Source organism: Orbicella franksi, chromosome 8 (genome assembly GCF_964199315.1).
Source record: "Orbicella franksi chromosome 8, jaOrbFran1.1, whole genome shotgun sequence".
Lineage (NCBI taxonomy): Eukaryota > Metazoa > Cnidaria > Anthozoa > Scleractinia > Merulinidae > Orbicella > Orbicella franksi.
This window is the reverse complement of record NC_138152.1, coordinates 21,833,796-21,855,718: the sequence shown is the minus strand read 5'-3', so window position 1 is coordinate 21,855,718 and position 21,923 is coordinate 21,833,796. Positions and strand designations below refer to the sequence as shown.

General features: G+C 41.5%; 1 protein-coding gene across 1 annotated transcript; it reads left to right on the top strand.

The window, feature by feature from the left end:
• The first annotated feature begins 14,635 nt into the window (after positions 1 to 14,635).
• LOC145494248 (uncharacterized) lies at positions 14,636 to 21,545 on the top strand. The gene is made up of 4 exons (XM_081473697.1): positions 14,636 to 14,864; positions 14,958 to 17,105; positions 17,337 to 17,573; positions 17,698 to 21,545. The coding sequence occupies exons 2-4, from the start codon at positions 15,071 to 15,073 to the stop codon at positions 21,543 to 21,545; spliced, it is 6,120 nt and encodes a 2,039-aa protein (XP_081329823.1). The 5' UTR covers positions 14,636 to 14,864; positions 14,958 to 15,070.
• The last annotated feature ends 378 nt before the right edge of the window (positions 21,546 to 21,923 follow it).

Below are 21,923 nucleotides of genomic sequence, written 5' to 3'. Positions count from 1 at the left end.
TATGTTGTTTTTCTGTTCTATCGTCATGCCTAATTAGGTTTTCTGCGTACGGAAGCAAAGCTGAGTAGAGCTATCGATGGCCGGGATGAGAGAATTTCAAGTGTTTGTTGTGTTCGAATTTCCAATCTAAAAGGATATTTTGCTCGGTACTGACCATTGCTTTTTTAACGGAAAATCGTTTCCGTTTTCTTCTGTCCGGACACGTATTCCTTAAATATTGGCTTTTCGTTTGTATTAGGTTTAGGCTCATTTCAAACCTTATTTAAAATGCACTCTTCTTCAAGTGATAATATTGTTTTTCCGGCCGAGGCTGATTATTTTCATTTTTCTTTCGGTTTTAGGTTGAAAATATTGTTGTGAATATTTTTAGAATATAGCATTTGCACCGAAGGATCCACTGCAATTGGCTACGCTGTAGTGGTCTCCCTGCCGAATGATTTTTGATGTATATAAGTTAAGTATTTTAGTTAGATGAAGTTAAATAAAATAATATATAAATAACACTTCTGTTGTCATATGTATTTCGTGTCTGGATGGTGTTAAAAGTAATTCTAGAGCCAGGCTGCAAGCATTTAAGACTTATTGATATTATTCCCTTAATTAACTTCTTGCAGAAGTGTTATTAGCATCGAATACACGGCTAGTATTGTTATTGTTGCTTTTTTTAACTGTAATTAGCAATTTCAACACACAAAATCTCATCAAAATCTCATCCTGAGCCTCAGCTTTATTCTTAAAATGTTCTGGAAAATTTTCAAATTTCGGCCTTGATGTTCTTATAAAATATATTCTTATAAAAAAAGAGTGTAGCAGAAGAACTAATTTACAGAGCAAGGGATTTGAATTTATTGCCTTTTTCTGTCTGGCGTCCTTCGGATTCTCATCCCCATTGGAAAAGTGAGATCTGAGAATATAAGTACCTCTGGATGGATGTCAATTAAAGTGCTATGGATAAATTGCCTTTAATTGCCATCTTGGCCCCGGAAAGGGCAAATAAAACTGTTATGAAAAAGGGTTATGAGTGATAACGAATTTGCAAAAGAATCTTACTTACTGACATAAAGCCAATAGAAATAGAGGATCTATGTACTGCTTGCGCTACTGTACAATAATTTCTCTCTTTTATTTTATTGCCTATACTATTTGTTTTCACAAAATTCATTGTGTACAGAATTACAGCTGGGTGGTGATTTCTCTTTGCAGTTCTTGAGTTTGTTGTTTTCTTGGTTTTCCTGTCAGTCAGGTAAGCAGTGAATCTCATCAGGGTCAAACATAAATAAACAGAATAAGTCTGAGAAAAAAAAAATCTGAAACCAGTGTTACCTGATGTTGTTTCTGTACTCATTACTTTGACTTCTATCTCAGGACATAACAAACACGACAGCAATTCAACACAACTTCAAGCACTTAGAAGAGAGCCAAAATTATAGCACTGCATAGCCCTGTATTTTTGATGCAATTTAAGGTGTCCGGTATGTGGCGAAACACTCTCTCAAGTGTTTGATATATGTTGGCCGTTTTTATACTAGAGGATGCATTATGCAAAAGGTCTTAACCAGTCTAAATACCCAAATACCCAAACTGGTGAAAATGACTAATCCACCTCAAATGTTCAAACCATTCAAAATCTGCCAGATCTACACTGGTCTAAGCGTCCACAACCGGTGAAATAACCAATCCATCTCATATGTCTAAACCATCCCAAATCACCAAACTACCAAAATCTTGTAACTGGGCTAAATGCCCAAACCAGTGAAAATGAACATGCCATCTCAAATGTTCAAACCATTCCAAATCACCAGATTGCCTAAAGGTCATAATTGATCTAAATGCCTAAACCGGTGAAAATGACCAATCCATCTCACATGTGCATAAAACAATCTAAATCACCAAACTGCCAAAAGGTCTTAACTAGCCTAAATGTTTAAATCAGTGAAAATGACCAATCCATCTCACATGTCCAAACCATTCAAAATCACAAAACTGCCAAAAATTCTTATGCGGTCTAAATGTCCAAATCAGTGAAACTGAACAATCCGTCTCAAATGTTCAAACCATTCCAAATCACCAAACTGCCAAAAGGTCTTAACCGGTCTAAATACCAGAACTGGTGAAAATGACTAATCCACCTGAAATGTTCAAACCATTCAAAATCGCCAATCTGCCAGATGATCTAAACTGGTCTAAGTGTCCAAAACCAGTAAAATAACCAATCCATCTCATATGTCCAAACCATTCCAGAGCACCAAACTACCAAAAGGTCGTAACTAGGTAAATGCCCAAACCAGTGAAAATGACCAATCCATCTCAAATTTTCAAACCATTCAAAATCACCAGACTGCCAAAAGGACTAAACCGGTCTAAATACCTTAACCGGTGAAAATGACCAATCCATCTTAAATGTCCAGACCATTCCAAATCACCAAACTGCCAAAAGGTCTTAATTGGTCTAAATGCCCAAACCGGTGAAAATGACCAATCCATCTCACATGTCCAAACCATTCCAAATCACCAAACTACCAAATGGCCTAAGCCGGTCGGCCCATTTCGCTAAGTTAGCTCTTCTTACATATTTGTTTTTTAAAAAACTGAAGGATTATCTTATTGATAGCCATTCTGTCACTTAATTTTTTTCTGTTTTTGCTCACATTGCACTCAGCTATGAGTTTAGTTAATTAGCCGAAGGTATCCTAATAATATAAGCTCCCAGCCTCGTTAGGTTTCCTTGTCACATTAATTTATTGATTAATATAATTAATTTAATTTAACTTAATTTATTAGTTTAATTTAATTTATTAATTTAATTTCTTTTGTCAAGTTTTGTTTATGACGCATAATGTTTGTAAGTGAAATAAACGATAAATAAATAAATAAAATGCAAAATGCATCTCACCTACATTAAAGGTCGTATCTAAACCATAAACGCAGTTCCCATAACCAGCTTACAAAAACCAGCGGGTAACCTGCTTTCCTGATGTGCACTTGACTTTTTCCGGAATATAGTTAGAAGACCTCACACAAACGCTGGATTCACTAACTCGGTCAGAAACTGCAGGAAAACTTTCAGCGAAATAACGGTATAATTAAAATTGGTCTGATGCAGAAACTTAGGGGTAAACGTCATGCTACCAAGAATCGTCTGAAAAACGGTTCATTCACCTACTAAAGAAAAATACAGAAGACGCGAAGGAACTGAAAACGAGAAGTTCGTTGGAACTTTGCTTATGCGGGAAAATTACAAGTCTACGTTGTGTTTTCCTAAGTTAACTATCAACCTTTAGACCTAGAAAACCTCCGATCATATGCATTTATATTGCATTTGTCACTAAGACGTTTCTGATATATGCGGGAAAATTGCTGATGAAAGTCAATTTTACCTTGTGTTAACCGTCGGCATTTAGACCCCAAAAGCCTCCGACAAACACTGCATTTATCCGCTCGGGAAAACTACGGTAAAGGTGGCGGAAAACGAGGTGTTCAACAGAACTTTTCCTATGCGGGATAATTGCTAGTCAACGTCAAGTTTTCCCGGTATTAACCGTCAACATGTAGACCGGAAAACCTTCCGACAAATACTGAATTTACCTCCTCGGGAAAGCTACGGAAAACGCGTAGGAAAACGAGGTGTTCAATACAAGTTTTCTAATGCGGGAAAATTGCTAGTGAACGTGTAGTTTTCTTGGTGTTAACCGTCAACATATACATCAGAAAAACCTCCGACAAACACTCCATTTACCTGCTCGGGAAAATTACGGTGAATACGTATGAAAACGAGGTGTTCAATAGAAGTTTTCTAACGCGGGGAAATTGCTAAAGAACGTGTAGTTTTCCTGGTGTTAACCGTCAGCATTTAGACTTGGAAAACCTCCTGCAAACACCGCATTTACCCGCTAGGGAAAACTACGGTGAAGGCGTATGAAAACGAGGTGTTCAATAGAAGTTTTCTAATGCGGGAAAATTGCTAATGAACGTGTAGTTTTCCTAGTGTTAACCGTCAGCATTTAGACTTGGAAAACCTCCTGCAAACATTGCATTAATCCGCTCGGGAAAACGAGAGACTTTAACTGTGTACTTTCCTTAAACTTCATGTACACTCATTTAGAGGCAAATTCGGCAAGATCGTTTCAAAATGTTTTGACAAGTGTCTTAAATATTGAACATGTATTTTCAAGAAATTGAATTTTTCATGAACATCGCCATATCTTAGGTACCATACCACCTTAAGGTCAGTCTGAATTGAGAGTGAAATAAAAACTAAAAGCATGGAAAGACTGAAATCAACTATTATCTCCTTTATTTCAAATAGATACAGTCTTTCACTTAAACTCATCGCTCAACAGTACAAACAGGCAGCTTACATTTCTGGAAATAATTTTACGTACGTAGCACTCCAGTTTCTTTAACAAAGCGATATGCTTCCAAAAACTCAGCGAAAATAACGTGTTATCTTCCCAGGAAGCCATCACCACCTCGTGCAAAACGTTTCCACGTCCTAAGGTAAAGTTCGAACTCAACTTTGGCTGTCGTTTTGTTTTGGTCTTCTCAAAATGTCACTTGATAAAATATCACCAAAATTTTTGGAGATTTTGTACCAGGTGAATTCTAGCAAAACAAAGATTCTTGCCACGGGAAGTAACACACTCAAACGTCGCATAAGTGAAGCAATTGAGATCCGATTACGGAAGCTTTTTTTGAACATAGACAATAGCTTCGAATAAGCCAACATTTATGACACCATCTTCGCCTCCTCGACAACCGAGAGACCATAATGAACATCACATAACTCTTCTTAACACTCCAAACTTTTTTTGTGGCTGACGAAGTTCGATGGACCCGAACAAAATATCTCACTTTCGTAGTATATAGCCATTGAAATTATCCTTTTTATGTGGTTGATTACATTAACGTTGATGACGTCAGGATTGAGGTGTGGCTCATAAATAAGACGCGCGGGAAACTTCTTAATTTTTGTGGGAGGTGTCTGGGCAAGTAGGTAAGCTTCGATACAAACTAGATAAAGTCTGTTTGAAACTGGAAATTTATCCATATTTTAAACCAGAAAAGACAGCCAAAAAAATGCCATAAACGCTATTATTTTAGTCCTGTGTTTTCTCCGGGAGCTCTCGTGGGTCTTGCGTTGATCGCGGTCTACTTGACAGATAAACAAACTATTGCTGGTTTTCAAAATAAAATTGCGCTCGAGCTCCATCTAGCCAAGTCATTTATTGCTATTCACTTGCTAGAAAATTCTCGAGCTTTGGTTTATTCGAACCATTATAAATTGCCAAAATGGCCTTTTTGTAATGTGAAAGATATGCAAACTGCTTTGAACGCTTGTTGAACTTTTCGAGAATGTTAATCGAAATAAAACCATACAGCGTGACAAAAGATAAGCGCGTAATTTTTACAGCCTAAACTGTACAGCCTCGCAAGTGATCCCGGCCCGGAAATGATCCCCGAACTGCAAATGATCCCCAAATTGTACCACAAATGATCCCGGGAACGGAACTGATTCCACCGCAAAAAGTTAGAAATAACGTGGACTCTATGAAAAGTCCATTATCTTAAGTGAAGAAAAGACAAGTACCTCAGGCATAAAAGCAGCAATAAAAAACGTCTATCATATTGCGCAAAATACTAAATTGAAATGTGTCGACTGCAAGAAGTTTTCGTTAAGGAAACGCACTGCAAAAAGAATCATGCATCTTCGAAGATGCCTCTGAAATCTAATTAACCGCTTAGAACTTTTCCCTGAACACTTCTTACACTTGCGTCCCAGATAACCACGGGGTCCCACGAAATTGCCTACGACTCCTTCGTGCTAGTTACCGTAGTAAAAATGTAGTCAATCCACTTGGGAATTCTCAGTTTTCTCCAAATTTGAGGATATAGTAAAAATCCTGTGTTGTCATACATCTCAGTCCCAAAGAAGCTGTAAAATTCAGCAGTAAAACCGTCATTGCCAGGAGATTTATTCTTTTGAAAACATTTTAAGGCATTCAAGCACTCATTCTCCGGCAGCAAGCCCTCGCAGTTCTTTCGTTGTTCGTCGTTCAGCATCTTGATCTTGTCATTATCGAAGAACACATCGAATTTAGGACCGTTTACTTGAGGATTTTGTGACGAGTATAAAAATTGATAGTATCTTTTTTGTTCTTTTAAGATTTTCTTTGTGTCCATGATGCTGCTTCCGTTTTCTTTTATAAGGCTGGTAATGCATTTGTTGTCTTAATTTCGTCTCTCAAGATTAAGGAAATATTTCGAACTTCGTTCGCCAAACTCGTGCCAACGGGCTTTGGAACGCACTCATGCGCCCCTTGTTCGATCGTAGGAAATCTTTTCCAGTTCGTCCTTAACATCAGCTTCAGGTGATGGGAAGTTTTCAACCAGATTCTCCAGTTCTGAGGCTTCTTGTATTAGATCTTCTTCATAATCTTTTTTCATTTTAGCTTTTTGTTTTGAATAACTAATTGGAAACGCCCTTATTTCCATTTTAATCAACTCCCAAAGGAGTCCGTTATCTTCAAGATCCTGATACTTGTTGATAAAGTGCGGAATTTTAAACATTAATTTTTCTGTATGTGCATCATCTTCTAAGAGGAAGGAATTGAATTTCCAGAATCCTGGTCCTCTTGGGTATTCCATGTTAGTTTGCAATACCACTGTCACTAAAGAGTGACCGCAATGTCCAGCGTGTTTGATTTCACATTTTTGCACGGGGCATTTTTGTAAAAGATGACGTGCTATTAGCCAATAATCTAATCTGCATTTTATTTTCAAGTCAGATGTTCGCCAAGTAAATTGTTTTTCTCCTGGATGTAGTGTTCTCCACACGTCGTTTAAATCTAAAATACACATCAATTGCTCGATCTCACTGGCAACATTTTTTCTTGACGAAATATCCCGTCCTCCTTCTTTATCGGTTTTGGAAAGAGGGCAATTAAAATCACCACCTACTATATTGCTGTCGCTGGGAAACTGTTGCAGTAAAGATCTGTGTTGTTTAAAAAATATAACTTGCGCGTTACCATTATTGGGTGCGTAAATATTAGCACATACAAATTTCTGATCATCAATACAAAACTGCAGGATAAGAATCCTGCCGTTTTCGCAACAAATTTAATTTCCTACTAGCACTTTAAGTCGAGGGTTAAACAGAATTGCGACTCCTTTGCTCTGTTTACTTCCATAACTAAAGTACACTTTACTGCCCCACTCATTACTCGAAATGTTTTCTTGGTCAGTAGAGCTATATGTCTCTTGCAAGAAAATTATTGAGTACTTCTTGATGTGTAGTTGCCTAAAGATAGATAGCTCTTCGTTTTTTTGAACTGTTTAAACCCTAACATTCAACGTAGTAAAACTTAACTTATTCATAATAACACCAGTCTCCAAGAAATCGTTCCGTTTTTGCGTATTTTCGACAGAAAATTCCAAAAAAATGTAAGTCTAAAAGTATGCGACACAAAAAAGGTAAAATTTAGAGTTATTCAAATCAGACAAGTCTCAAAGGAGCGCTATTGTTTTCGCTATTGTTTCGTTAAACAAAGAACTGTATGCACAATAAATGTATGGGGTTATACGGAAATCTTGCCGAAGGCGCTTTGCTTGGCGTGCGGTGCGCCCGCTCCAGCTCGACATGGCCACATATCGTTTCGAGGCCCATATGCTGGGTGATGAAATCTTGTGTAAATGGATGCAATCTCCTCCTTCAGCTTTCTCTGGTATATTGTAGAGGACTAAGTTGTTCCTCCTTGACCTGTTTTGCAATTCCTCGATTTCATCTTTCAGCGCTTCGACGGTAACGTTATCTGCCTTTGAGTCTTAATCCGTCTTAATCTTTTGCAGGTCTTCTGTCATAGAGTTTAGTCCTCTTTCCAAGTCACTCACGGTATTTTCAATCGTCAGCAATCTTCCATTTATCTGTTCGAGCACGTCCAGCTTCTTTAACTTTTCGTGTATGCTTTCCAAGATGGCGTCGGCCACGTGTTCATGCTGTGGCGTTCTTTCATCTTCACTACTTAAGCTTCTCTCTTGTCTTGCTCGCTTTTCGGTAGGCAGGACGAAAAGGAAAAGCAAAGGTCCTCTAACTAGTTTGAGGCTTATTTAGCTAATTTTATGGAACTGATATGATGCAACGGCAAAGCAGCGTCGGAGCGACAAAAAAGCACGACTACTCCATTTGGCGTCCAGTCCCAGTCTCTCCCAAGCTTTGTTCACTTTCTTGAATTTGTTAAAGACAAGTTAATTGTGCAAAGATCGATTTTATATTCTAAAGGCCAAAAGGCAAAATTTCTTTCGCTATGGAAGCCTCTCCTCTCCTTACTGTAAATGGTAATAATTTAATATACGGTAAGCCTCAAAGCAAGACTGGATATATTAGGAATTAAGTGTTAGTTGTAATCTTACTTATTGTGATGCAATTTTTTTTAACCTTACGTTTTGCAGTGAAAGTGATGTAAGTGATGTTGTGATAATAATAAAATGTTAGGAGAAAAAAAAATACATCTCAGTCTCGGACCCAGTAAAGTCATTCAGGGAACGATCTACTAGCTAAACTAGAAACTTCAAACACGGGATTGCGTCACGTTGGATATCATTTTTAAAGTTGTAAAATTTGCATTCAAATCGTTCATACTGCACGTCTTCTTTCTTTTCATATAGTAACTGTTCTATCAAAATATTGTAATTTTACTGTGAAACTCCGAAACCTGTGAATACCAGAAATATTTAACGATGATTATTGTGTAGCAAGAAAAAAGCCAATTAAGCGTGAGAAAGCTAAACCACAAACACCAGAAGTAATAGGCCACGTTCAATATATTAATATTCTAAAATGGCTCCCAGGCTTTCAGAACAAATTTCTCTATTTGGTGGTGTTTTCTTTGTATCCAAGTCTCTTTTGGGAATTAAAAGAAAAAAGAAGCCTAAAAGATATGCAATTTTGACCCGAAAGCCTGGGATCGATGTTAGGATATTGATTGATCAAACTTGGTCTATTGGTTGTGGTTTTGAGGTTTCCTCCCGTATCTTGAAATTTATTGTGATTGGTTCAGTACCAAATTAACCTTTTGGAATCAAATCCAAATGTTCACGGTTTTCTGAGTTTCACAGTAATAAAAAAAAAGCGATTGCGTAGATTTTAAATCAACTGTTCAAATTCCTGAGTCCTCAAATTCCGGTTCGGGATCATTCATGGTACAATCTGGGTATCATTTCGGTCCTGGAATCATTTGCGGTACATTTGGGGATCATTTGCGGAACAGGAGTCATTTGCTGGCCGGGATCATTTGCGGGGCTGAACAGAACTTTCACTTTGTATTTTTCTACAAAACCATTTGCCCTGTTTTGTCAATGGGAGTCTTCAAACTCTGGTCTGCAATACCGAGCGGCAACCGTTAACAGCTCGAGCAAGTTCGGTTTTTCGCTCTTAGCCCCGGTTCAAACGTCGAACTTTACATGTGCCGAACCTAATACCAATTTGGGTCGACCCAAAAGAAAAAGACAAATTGTGGAAATGAAGAGCTTGCTTTTCTTCCAAGTGCGATAAAGGAGGCTAGAACAAGTCGAAGAAGGCGACTTCAGCTGCAATAAGCATTAAACAATCCAAGACGATTTTTGAATTTGGTTCGCCTGATGTTATCGCTTGAATGGAACAATTCCTCGCCCAGTTCGTTCCTGTCGTCGATTTCTTCAAGATTCATTTATTTTGTCATTTTCCCTCAAAAACATGACTCCCCAGTCAGTACGCCACCGAACTACCTGCTTTCCAACCCTCTACAGTTTCATCGTTTTCAAATACGGAACACCGCATGCAGAAGTATATTTCGTGCTCTCGAAGTAAGAGGAACATATATCGTCCCGCTCTTCCCGCTATTTTGTTCCAAAAGATCAAAACAGGCTGTCTGCGCATGACAAAAATAGGAAACGTGCAGAACTCTGAGTAAAAATTAATTTATTTTAATGTATTTTTAATGCATGCGTTAGGTTCGGTACATGAAAAGTTGGACGTCTGAATCGGAGTCGCACCGAAGTCGAACTGACCGACTGGCCATGTCGAACTTAATTTTTGGGTCGACCCAAATAACATGTGTCGAGCTAAATTGATTCAGACGTCGACCTCGTCATGTACTCAATTGCGGCTATTAGGTTTGGCACATGTAAATTTCGACGTTTGAAACGGGGCCTTAGACTCACACTCCACGAAACTAAAATACCTCGAGCTAACTATATTTTATCATTCATTTAATACAGCATTCGCTATTTTGCCTTTGTCTTTGCGCAGACTGGTGTGCACTACTTTTTACCATGTTTAAATCATCTTCAATATATACGCTTTATACCAAAAAGCTGAGTACGTAAATAACAGTCATAATGAAACTTTAAAAGTATTTAACAAATATAAAATGTTTTTTTTTTCCCCGTTAAGTTAGAGCTTGCGAGTACACGGTAATTTCGCTATTAAATATAATATTGTAACTATCCCATAGGCGAGGCATTTGCACTTTTCTCTCAGCCCCACCATAGGGATTTCGTATGCTCCAGCTCCTCCACAGTGAGGCATTTTCCACCTTCTAAAAACAAACTGTCAAATGCCCGGGGGCGGTTTGAGTAGGTTTGGAATTGACAGAGCCAAAACTACGTTCTGCGTTTTGATTTACCCAGTATCTACAACGTTATCCATAAGCCACCCCTCCGTGGCTATCCCAAGCTAAAAATGCAGCTGATATTTCACGAACGTGGGTTTGGGTAACGGGTTTTAGATCGAGTGGTTTGTGTATCAGCGATTCTTTAATTTAGTTTAACTATGATGCTTGCTTTAGGAGCGGCTTCAGCACGTCAGGGTTCCAATCCTCCTTATAGAAGAGCGGAAGAGATCACAGAAACTATTTGTCAGCAATCTTGTCTTTGCGCACTTAAGAAGAATTCTCACTGCATTTTAGTAGCCATTGGCCAGGAAGTCATTGCTGCTCGCTAGCTCATGGAGTCATTGTTGCTCGCTATAGCCTAGGGTGTCACTTCTTTTCGCTAACACAGGAATTCACTGCTGCTCGCTGACCCAGGGAGTACATTGCTTCCCACTAGCTTAGTAGGTACATTGTTCCCCGCTGGTCTTGGGAGTCAATGCTGCCCGCTACCTCAGGGAGTCACAGCTGCCCGCTAACCCGGGAGTCACTGCTGCTCTCTAGCCCAGGGAGTCAAAGTTGCCCGCTAACCCGGGAGTCACTGCTGCTCTCTAGCCCAGGGAGTCAATGCTGCCCGCTAGTCCAGGGAGTCACAGTTGTCCGCTAACCCGGGAGTCACTGCTGCTCTCTAGCCCAGGGAGTCAATGCTGCCCGCTAGCCCAGGGAGTCACAGTTGTCCGCTAACCCGGGAGTCCCTGCTGCTCGCTAGTCCAGGGAGTCACTTCTGCCCGCTAACTAAGGCGGTCACTGCTGCCCGTGCCTCTAGCCCAGGTAGTCACTACTGCTTGTTAGCTTTGATCAGTTAGCAGTGCAGTATCACTTACAGATATTTTATCATGGGGGTGCGGCTAAAGCTTCCTTCCGACAAGTTCTTCAACTGATTGTTATTTAACTTCCTGAAAAAAAAAAAAAAAACAAAAAAAAATATATATATATATATATATATATATATATAGAAACGTTTGATAAAGCAAGGACGGACAACTTCTGACGGTAAAAAAAGTTAAAAAGTTAAAAATTTAATAGAAAAACGTTTCGGTCTTAGACCTTCATCAGTTACAAGAGAAAAAGAACGTAAACTAAGTTTGAATACGGTTACAGTGTGGGAGATTACGTAACGAAATGAAAAATACAATATTGTGCTATTAATACATCGTGATTAATACAATACAGGAAGAAAATGCAAAACGAGAAATACAATGCTGTACTATAAATTGCGTCATACAGGGTGATAATTAATAGACCAAACGAAAAGAATACAATACTGTGCATAAATTACATTATAGAGCGTGATAATTGCAGAACTAGGTTAAATTCAACCTAAAAACTAAAAGAGTTAAAATAGATAAAACGGACTCTTGCAATGCGGTAAATATAACGGGAAAAATAGTTTGCAAAGATAAGCAGTTGAAAAAAAAAAAAAAAAAGAAGAAGAAACCTACGTTTACGCTGGACAAGGTTAATAACAAAATCCCAAATCGAGGCCTTTGGAGCATTAAAGGGTTGACAAACAACAAAATCCCTGGAGGGGCCCTTAAACAATAAGCTGTAATAAGATCCCAGGCAGGGCCTTTGAGCATACCTAACACCCAAAAAGCTGACAAAATCCAAGGAAGGGCCTTTGAACTGCCTTATGACGCGAACGCATATTTACACAAGAGAAAGTTAATTATAACAAATTCTGTTTTTGGAGTGAAATTCTTTTCTTTTATTTAAGCCATGGGGAGCCAAAGAGAACAGTTGAGCACTCCAATAAGCCTCTTTCGTAATTAAAAACCTATCGATCTCGTCTGAGTCATTAGGGGCCTGCACCTGACCGTCAAAGGCGCAGATTGCCAAACCCCGTCAATACAGAGCATCTACGCCAGCTAGACCCCGTTAACCTTTCTAGTCTGCCTATTGGAGCAGATCAGGTTAACTTGCTCCGGAAAGGACCTTCCTTTTGCCCCACGCCCAAAGATACCAACTGGCAGAGCGTGTATGACGATTTGGAGATCTTTGAAGCCCGATTACGGACGGCAGCTTTCTTTATGGATACCAATCCTGATGACATCCTTCCAACCCCTAGCCATCTACCTCGTGTTCCGAAAGAAAAGAAATGGAGACCTCCTACGTCCAGGTACCCTGAACTTGAACTTTTTTTAGCTAATGTAAGGCGTGATCTTATCAATCCTGAGAACATTAAGCAACCTAGAGATAATCTTTCACGAAAAGAACGTGTTGCCCTTAAGGAACTTAGAAACTCTAATGTAGTGATTCGGATACAGGACAAAGGTTCCCGTTTTTTTTTAATTGATGATGAAGAGTACGAAGAAAAAAGGCTTGGTCAGCTCAACAATCAGCTGCACTACAAATCTTTGCAATCAGATCCTACCTCGAAGCCTTTAGCGTTAGTAAGTAGTTGGTGTTCCAAATGGCTTGGAAAGGGTGAGATTTCCCCCGAAATAGCTAAGTGGGTTTTAAATAAGGAAGCGAAACCAGGAGTTGCCTTTGGGAACATTAAAACGCACAAAACGGGCAACCCGTTAAGACTCATTACCTCTTGTTGTGGTACGGCAATTGAGAACTTGTCGGCCTTTACCAAATTCTATTTGCAACCACTTGCTCGTAAATTACCATCATTTATTAAGGACACCACGGATTTGCTTAACAAAATAGGAGATCTTAACACGAGTGGCCCTTTTCCAATTGGCACCTTACTGGTTTCGTGGGATGTGGTTTCAATGTTCCCCAACATCGATAACAAACTTGGTCTTACTGCAGTTAGGAAAGCTTTGAATGCTAGGGAAAACAAAATTCCGTCTACATCTTGCATATTAGAAGCCGTAAAAATCTGTTTGAAAAGCAACCATTCTGTTTTTAAGGAGAATTTCTTTCTTCAGATTCATGGCACGGCCATGGGTCCAAAAAATGCATGTAGTTATGCCGATCTAGCCATTGGTGAAATTGATCTTAAAGCTAAGTTTTCCGGTCCTATAAAGCCGTCCTTGTGGTGGCGTTATCGTGATGATGTCTTTGATCTTTGGCAGCAAGGCCTTCCTGCCTTACATCAATTTACTGATTACATTAATTCTCTATACCCTACTATTAAATTCGAGTTAGTTTTTTCTGAACGTGAGCTTCACGTACTTGATCTTACTTTACATCTTGTGGATGGGTTTATTAGAACTGATGTTTATTCTAAACCTACAGATAGTCATTTATATCTCCCACCTTCTAGCTGCCATCCCAAGCATGTCTTCAAGGCTATTCCTTTTGGAGTAGCGACTAGATTGAAGAGAAATTGCTCTGAAGAAACTTTCCTTGCCGAGAGAACAGTTGAATACAAGGGTTATCTTGTTAATCAGGGTTATCCCTCCAAATTAGTTGACGATCAATTCTCCAAAGCCTCCACCATTTCTAGGAATGATTTACTACGGCAACGCGGAAAACAATCGAAGAAATTATTTCCATTTGTTCTCACATTTAATCCTAATTTGCCTAATGTGAGTAGCATAATTAGAAAGCATTTGTTGATTTTGCAATCCAACCCTAAATTGAAAGAACTTTTCCCTCAAGGCTCTATCATACCATCTTTTCGTAGAACAAAAAACCTGAAAGAATTATTAGCACCATCTCGTTTTAAAACCGCCGATGAGGGACAAACAATTCAGCCAAACAATGGCTGCTTTAAATGTGAAAGAAATAGATGCGATCTCTGTCGAAATTTCTTTGTTGAATCTAAATCATTTCTAAGTTTTAAAACGGGCAGAAAATACACCATTCATTCGAGGCTTTCTTGTGATTCTAAAAACGTGATCTATTTAGTTTCCTGCAAGAAATGTCGTTTACAGTACATAGGATCAACTACCACCGATTTTCGGGTTAGGTTTCGTAACCACAAGTCTGCTATGCTCACAAACAAAACCACTTGTGAAGTAGCAGTACAATTCAATAAAATTCCACTGTAACGACTTGGTCTTGTTTTAGGAATGATTCGAATAGAGACATTTAAGAAGTGGACATTTCAGTGTTTCATTTATGACGCGTGCCGCTGATCATGCATTCTGCAGTCGCGGTAAATATCAAGTTTCAAAAGCACATGGTCTGCTTTTGAGTTCGTTTTAGTGTGTTCGAAGTTCATTGTTAGTGTCGAGCAGGATTTCATTTCTTATTAGCGGAACAAGGCACGAAAAACTTGTAAGTATCGATCGGTTTTCATTTAGCTTTCTTATCCTTTGTGATTCAGTTGTTATTTTGGTTTACTTAGCGGATTTACGCATTTGATTTCAGTGAATCGTTGTTCATGTAATAAAAGACGTTTGCAGTTCAGCGCATCTCTAGTTTTACTTGTTGCCGCTTTCCTGTAGTGAACATTGGGTTCCTACATTATTCAAAGTTTTTCTATGGCGTCGCAAGATCACGAGATGCCAGATGGAGCGAAAGGTACGTCGCTCCGACAAGTTCAAGAGGAAATATCGTCGAGCGAAGATCCTCGCGTCGAAACAACAGCTAATTATGTTCCAGCATCCGAAACTGCGGGTTTAGAAAGTAATCTTACCTCGAGGCAGAGGGTTACGTCGAAAGTTATGGATTCGGAGGAAGTTCGAATCGAAAGAGCTATTGATTTAAAGGCAAAAAGAGCGAGACATTTGGGGTACGTGAGAAGGAGGTTGAAATTTGTACAAGGACTTCTGTCTGAACATGCGAGCGAACACGAAGTGATGAAAGGTGTCGAGGATTACGAGCGTGCATTCCACAAGTTTGTAGACTCCCACGAAACCTACTTAAGTTTTGAAGATAATGAACGAATGAGAACTATGGCGAACGAAAGTTACGAGAATGAAAAAGAGTGCAAATTCCGCCTGGAGGTAGAGCTCAGCGCGTGGAAATATAAGGCTAAAAACGACACGAAAGGAAGGTCCAAGTCTGATCGCAAATCACATCGGTCGAGTAAAACCGGGAAGAGTTCCCGTACAAGTTCGAGTAGCGTAAGAGAGAAGCGAAGATTGCTTGAAGAAGCACGGCTGAAGGTGGAAGCACTTGAACAAAGGCAGAGCCTGGAGCGTCGCTTGGAAGAGGAAGAAGCTGAGTTTCAGAAGAGAGAGCTTGAAATCGCTAAGGAAAGGGAACGAAACAAGGCTGAGATGGCAAGGAAAATTGAAAGGATGCAGGTGGAAATGGAACTAAAGAAGGCTACTGTGGACCTCGAGATTGAGAAAGAGGAATTGCAGACCGAGCGCTCGGACGACGAAACTGTAAGTGAGATAATTCCACCATTAAATCCAGAGTTGATCCCTCACACACCACTAAGGCCTTTCAGTTTACCACAAGACACACACCTTATCCCGCAACCCCCATCTGATGTACAAGCAACCAGAACTAAGGCTTTGGAAGCTGAGCATGAGGTGTCGTCGGTATCGACGTTTTCTCAGAGTGACATGGATCCCCCATACGTACCACTTCCCAACCCTGCTTCTCAGCCGAAAGAGACCAGGCAAAAGTCTTCAGTAAGAGTAGATGTAGATGAATTCAAACCGTTTGTGACCAAGGATGAGAAGAGTTCACCCACCGATAAATTTAAAAGTGAGCTTCAAACCCCTCAGCCAAGTCACACTCAGCTTGAGCAAGTGTTGTTACAAACACTTCAGCACCTTACACAGCAACCAGCCAGCCAAGTGCCACACCCCCCGTCAGTAGAACTTGCAGATAAAGCGCCATGGCAAGCAATCGCAGAGGCACTTAAACAAGGTCCCACTCTACTGAAAATTGAGTTGATGAAGTTTGGGGGAGACCCTTCCGAGTATGGAGAATTTGTTGCCAATTTCTGCGACCACATTGAGAGTCAGGTGCCCGATGATTCGCAAAGATTGACCCGTCTACTCGCGCAGTGTGTTGGAAAGGCGCGAGAGGCTATAAAAAGCTGCGTCAACCTTCCTACTGGTCAGAGGTATGGTGAAGCGTGGAAAACTCTGTCAAAGAATTTTGGACAGCCTCACATGGTGGCTGATGCACACATGAAAAGGTTAAGAGAATACAACCTTAGAAGAGTTGATGCCGTAAGTCTGATGGATTTTGCGAGAAAACTTGAAGATACCAAACGAGTGTTAACGAGTATGGGACCACTTTACGTAAGCCGCCTCGACAATGAAGATACGATTCTTATGCTGATGAAAAAGTTACCTGATGAGGGCTTGAAGCGGAAATGGACAGACGTTGCTGGAGACCTAATTTGTTCTAAGGGACAAGTTTACTTTTCTGATTTTGTGAATTTCATACAGAAACGAGCAGATCGCTTAAACAACCGTTTTGCCCAGGAACTGAAGTCGTCACTGCCTCAGCATGAAAAGGAAAGAAGACATGGAAACAAAGACAAACAAGATCTGCCATTTAAGGCTACAACCCTAGCTACCCAGAGCAGAGGAAACAGAAGGTCTGCTGGTACTGGCTTAGCCACCTTGAAGTGTTATCAATGTTCCGGACCGCATGCAATTTGGCAGTGTGAGACCTTTAAGAATGCATCTTACGAAGATCGGTCGCGAACTGTACGACAGAAGAAGCTGTGTGGAAGTTGCCTTTCGTATGGACACTTCTCAAGATCTTGTTCGAAGGGATTTTCTTGTCGGAAATCGGGTTGTTGAAAGAAGCACCATTTCCTTCTTCACCCGCCAGACCGCGAAGAGACTGACGACCGTGTAGTAGAACAAGAAAGTGCAAATCAGCAACCAGTCATTCGTGGCCAAAGTTCAGCTGGTAGAACAGCTGCGACACTCACTGAATCCAACCATCCCCCGGTTATCGAATCCAGTACCTTTGCCGTATCCAGAGATTCTGCTCCAAGGGAAGCCTCAACCAGCAGTAGACCTAGGGTCTGCTTCAAGGTCGTCCCAGTAAGAGTCAGTGGGCCAGGTGGGAACAAGCAGCTAACAACATACGCCTTCCTAGACAGCGGATCACACTACACTCTGCTTAGAAAGTCTTGTAGAAGAATTAAGCCTTGAACGTGAGCCTACTGATTTTACCCTTTCAACAGTCAATTATGAAGGGAAGGAACGTGGTCACCAAGCCCGCTTGGATATAGAAGCACTTGACGGGAAAACGAAGTTCACACTCGATCGGGTTCTGACAATGGAGAGCCTACCCATTGGAGAGAGACATTTCGCCAACAATAGAGAATTGACAAAATGGCCACACCTTGATGGCGTCAGTCTTCCCGAAATAGAAGGGCGTCGAGTCTCCATCCTTATTGGCAGCGACCGACCGGATATTATCGATGATAATTCTGAAATCAGAAGAGGAGCTCGGGGCCAGCCCTATGCCGTAAATACTCCCTTAGGTTGGACGGTGTATGGCCCAATGGGTGAACCCAACAGCAATGGCATCCATGTCAATTTCGTAAGGAGTGATCATGAAGAGATGTTAAGTCAGCAATTGGAACGTTTGTACAATACCGAGTTCAAAGATACCCTTGTGGATGTTGAAGAGAGTTTGTCGTTGGAAGACCAAAGAGCGAAGCAGATTATGGATCAATCAGCGGTCCTTGTTAATGGACATTATCAGCTCAAGCTGCCATTCCGGCATAGTCCTCCCTGCTTACCTGATAGTCTACCAGTGGCAAAGAAGAGATTGTATTGGCTGAAAAAGAGAATGGAAAGAGACCCTGAGTTCCATAAGCAATATGCAAGCGTTATCCAGAAATACCAAGAAGAAGGATCTTCACGTCAAGTCCCTGATGAAGAAATTTCTTCCCTCAAACCCATTTGGTACCTACCGCATCACGCTGTTTGGCACCCGAGAAAACCTGAAGAGCCGAGAGTGGTATTCGATTGTGCCTGCAAGTCCAGCGGTGTCTCGTTGAACAATCAGTTGTTGCAGGGACCAGAGAACACAAGCTCACTTATAGGAGTCATTCTGCGATTCAGAGTTAACAGTGTAGCCGTGGCAGCTGACATTAAGCGGATGTTCCATCAGGTGTTTGTGTCTCCTGAAGACCGGGGCGCTCTTTGCTATCTGTGGTGGCCGGATGGAGATTTGACGAAGGACCCGAAGACCTTTCAGATGCTAGTCCATATCTTTGGGGCTACCTCATCACCCAGCATTTGTGGTTACGCATTACGGCGAACAGCTGCCGATTACAGCGAAGGTTTCTCCTCTCAGACCATTGACGCAGTCATGAGAGACTTTTATGTCGATGACCTGCTCAAGTCCTTCGAAACGACCGGCCAGGCAGTGGAAACTACAAAGGAGCTACAGGAACTGCTAGCGAAAGGAGGATTCCAGCTGACCAAAGTTATGTCCAATGAGCGCGAAGTCCTAAATGCATTCCCACCTGAACATCGAGCACCAGCTGTCAAGGACTTAGATATCAATCTCAACAGTCTACCCATGGACCGAGCCCTAGGAATCCATTGGGACATGGAGGCAGACACCTTCAACCTAGTTGTTAGTGATAAATCCCATCCAGGGACCCGGAAAGGCGTCCTGTCGTCGATTGCAACAATTTATGATCCCCTTGGTTTGGTTGGTCCCCTAATCCTGCCTGGAAGAGAGATCAACCAAGAGCTATGCAGATTAAAGTATGACTGGAATGACAGGCTCCCTGATGAACTAGCAGTGAAGTGGAGAGATTGGAAGGAAGGACTCGCAAGCCTCACCGGTTACAGTATCCCTCGATCCTTTACTCCCCGAGACTTTGGAGAAGTAGAAAGAGCTGAACTCCATCACTTCGCAGACGCTTCTGAAGGACATGGATATGGGACAGTAACTTACCTGCGTTTCGTTAACAAAGAAGGGAGCATCCACAACAGTTTCCTCATGGGCAAGTCGCGAGTGAGGCCTCTAAGGAGTGGTATAAGCGTGCCTAAGATGGAGTTGACCGCTGCCACCTTGTTGATCAAGATGGACAAGCTCATTATGCGAGAGTTGGAAGGTCGCATCAAGATCCACAGCGTCACCTTCTGGACCGATTCAATGATTGTCCTAAGGTACATATTCAATGAGACGAAAAGATTTGTCACCTTCGTCGCCAATCGTGTTGCTGTCATCAGAGAAGGATCAAGGCCCTCACAATGGCGTCACGTTAGGTCAGAAGCTAACCCGGCTGATTTGGCCTCGAGAGGAATAAAGGCCTCCGAAACCAAGAAGTTAGAAGTGTGGAAACATGGCCCAGATTTTCTGTGGAAAGATCAAAAGGAGTGGCCGCAGCAACCCGCTGATCTCCATCAAGAACTATCAGACCAAGATGAGGGAGTCAAGAAAGAGAAGATCACCGTTAATGCATGTGCCGAGAAAGAAGACTTCTGGGGCACTTTATTTGAAAGATTCTCAACATGGGAGAAGTTAAGAAGAGTGGTGGCTTGGATCATTCGAGGAGCCCGTAAGCTGTTGCAGTTGCGAACGAAGCCAGTGGCAGCCGCTGTTTCGCTTGTGAACCCAGAGGAGAAGGTTCCCCACCTCCTATTGTTAGATGTAGAAAAAGCAGAGAGAATTATCGTAAGGAACGTCCAGATTCAGACCTTTCCTGAAGAGTTGTCCAACCCAAATCCGTGCAAAGGTCCTCTCGCCAAGTTGAAACCATTCGTGAATCAAGGAGTCTTGCGAGTTGGAGGAAGACTAGACCGTGCAGACCTCAGCTATGATGTAAAACACCCAATGATATTACCTGGGAAGCACCGTGTAACAGAGATGATCATCCTCCATTACCACCATGCTAATGGTCATGTAGGTCCACACCAAGTACTAGCGCTGATAAGACAGCGTTTCTGGATTGTGAGTGGTGTTTCGTCCATCCGACGTGTCCTGCGGCAATGCCATGAATGTAAGCGCCAGAATGCTACAGTGGGAGAGCAGATTACAGCACCACTCCCAGTGGTGAGAGTTTCTTCAGACAGCTACCAGTTAATCTACCCATTTGCTGCTGTTGGAATAGATTATTTTGGACCACTCTACGTCCATGCAGGACCACTTACCAGATCTGTGAGAAAGAATCCCAAACTCCACAAGCGCTATGGTTGCATCTTTACCTGCCTTAGGTATAGAGCCGTCCACATCGAGCTTGCGAATGATTTAACGACGGACAGCTTCATTCAAGCAGTAACAAGATTTGTCGGGAGACGAGGTCCACCCAGGGTTATTTACAGTGACAATGGCACAAACTTCAGGGGAGCAGAAACCGATGTTTTGAATGCGTTGAAGACCTGGGACCAAGAAAGAGTAGGACGTGAGCTGCTTCAGGAGAATATACAGTGGTATTTCAATCCCCCGGCGGCAAGCCACCAAGGAGGTGTTTCGGAGCGGCTCATTCGCTCCGTTCGAAGGATTCTCCACGCCATGATTGGTGAGCACCTTGTCAATGAGCAGACCCTAACGACATTCCTGACAGAAGTCGAGAAGATCCTGAATAGTCGACCGATCACTCGTGTGTCTAGCGACCCCGACGATTTAGAGGCCTTGACCCCTAACCACATACTGCTGTTGCGCCCGAATCCGTGTTCAGCTCCTCGTAAATTGGAATACTCCGACAAGTTTCAAGCAAGATGGAAACATGTGCACATTTTGGCGAATGAGTTTTGGGCCCGCTGGGTTAAAGAATATCTTCCCTTGTTGCAGGAACGCCAAAAGTGGCTGAAGCAGAGGCGAAACTTCAAGGTCGGAGACTTGGTCATCATGAAGGATGCAAACCTCTCCCGAGGACAGTGGCCCAAAGCGCTAGTTCAAGAGACCTTCCCAGATTCTGATGGTGTGGTGCGACAAGTTCTGGTGAAAAGTGCAAGAGGTGTCTTCAGGAGAGATATCCGCAAACTCTGCCTTCTGGAAGAGGAGCTGTTGAAGTCCATTGAGGAGTCCATGGAGAAGAAAAAAAACCTGAACTTGTGCGATTAGTTATTGAACTGTCGATTGACCTTTTTCTTAAGATCCAGGAATTTGGAATCAATGACATTCTTTCTGTTATCAAACGAGTCAAATACCTAAAGACTACGAGAGTCTTTGGGGGGGAGCATGTAACGACTTGGTCTTGTTTTAGGAATGATTCGAATAGAGACATTTAAGAAGTGGACATTTCAGTGTTTCATTTATGACGCGTGCCGCTGATCATGCATTCTGCAGTCGCGGTAAATATCAAGTTTCAAAAGCACATGGTCTGCTTTTGAGTTCGTTTTAGTGTGTTCGAAGTTCATTGTTAGTGTCGAGCAGGATTTCATTTCTTATTAGCGGAACAAGGCACGAAAAACTTGTAAGTATCGATCGGTTTTCATTTAG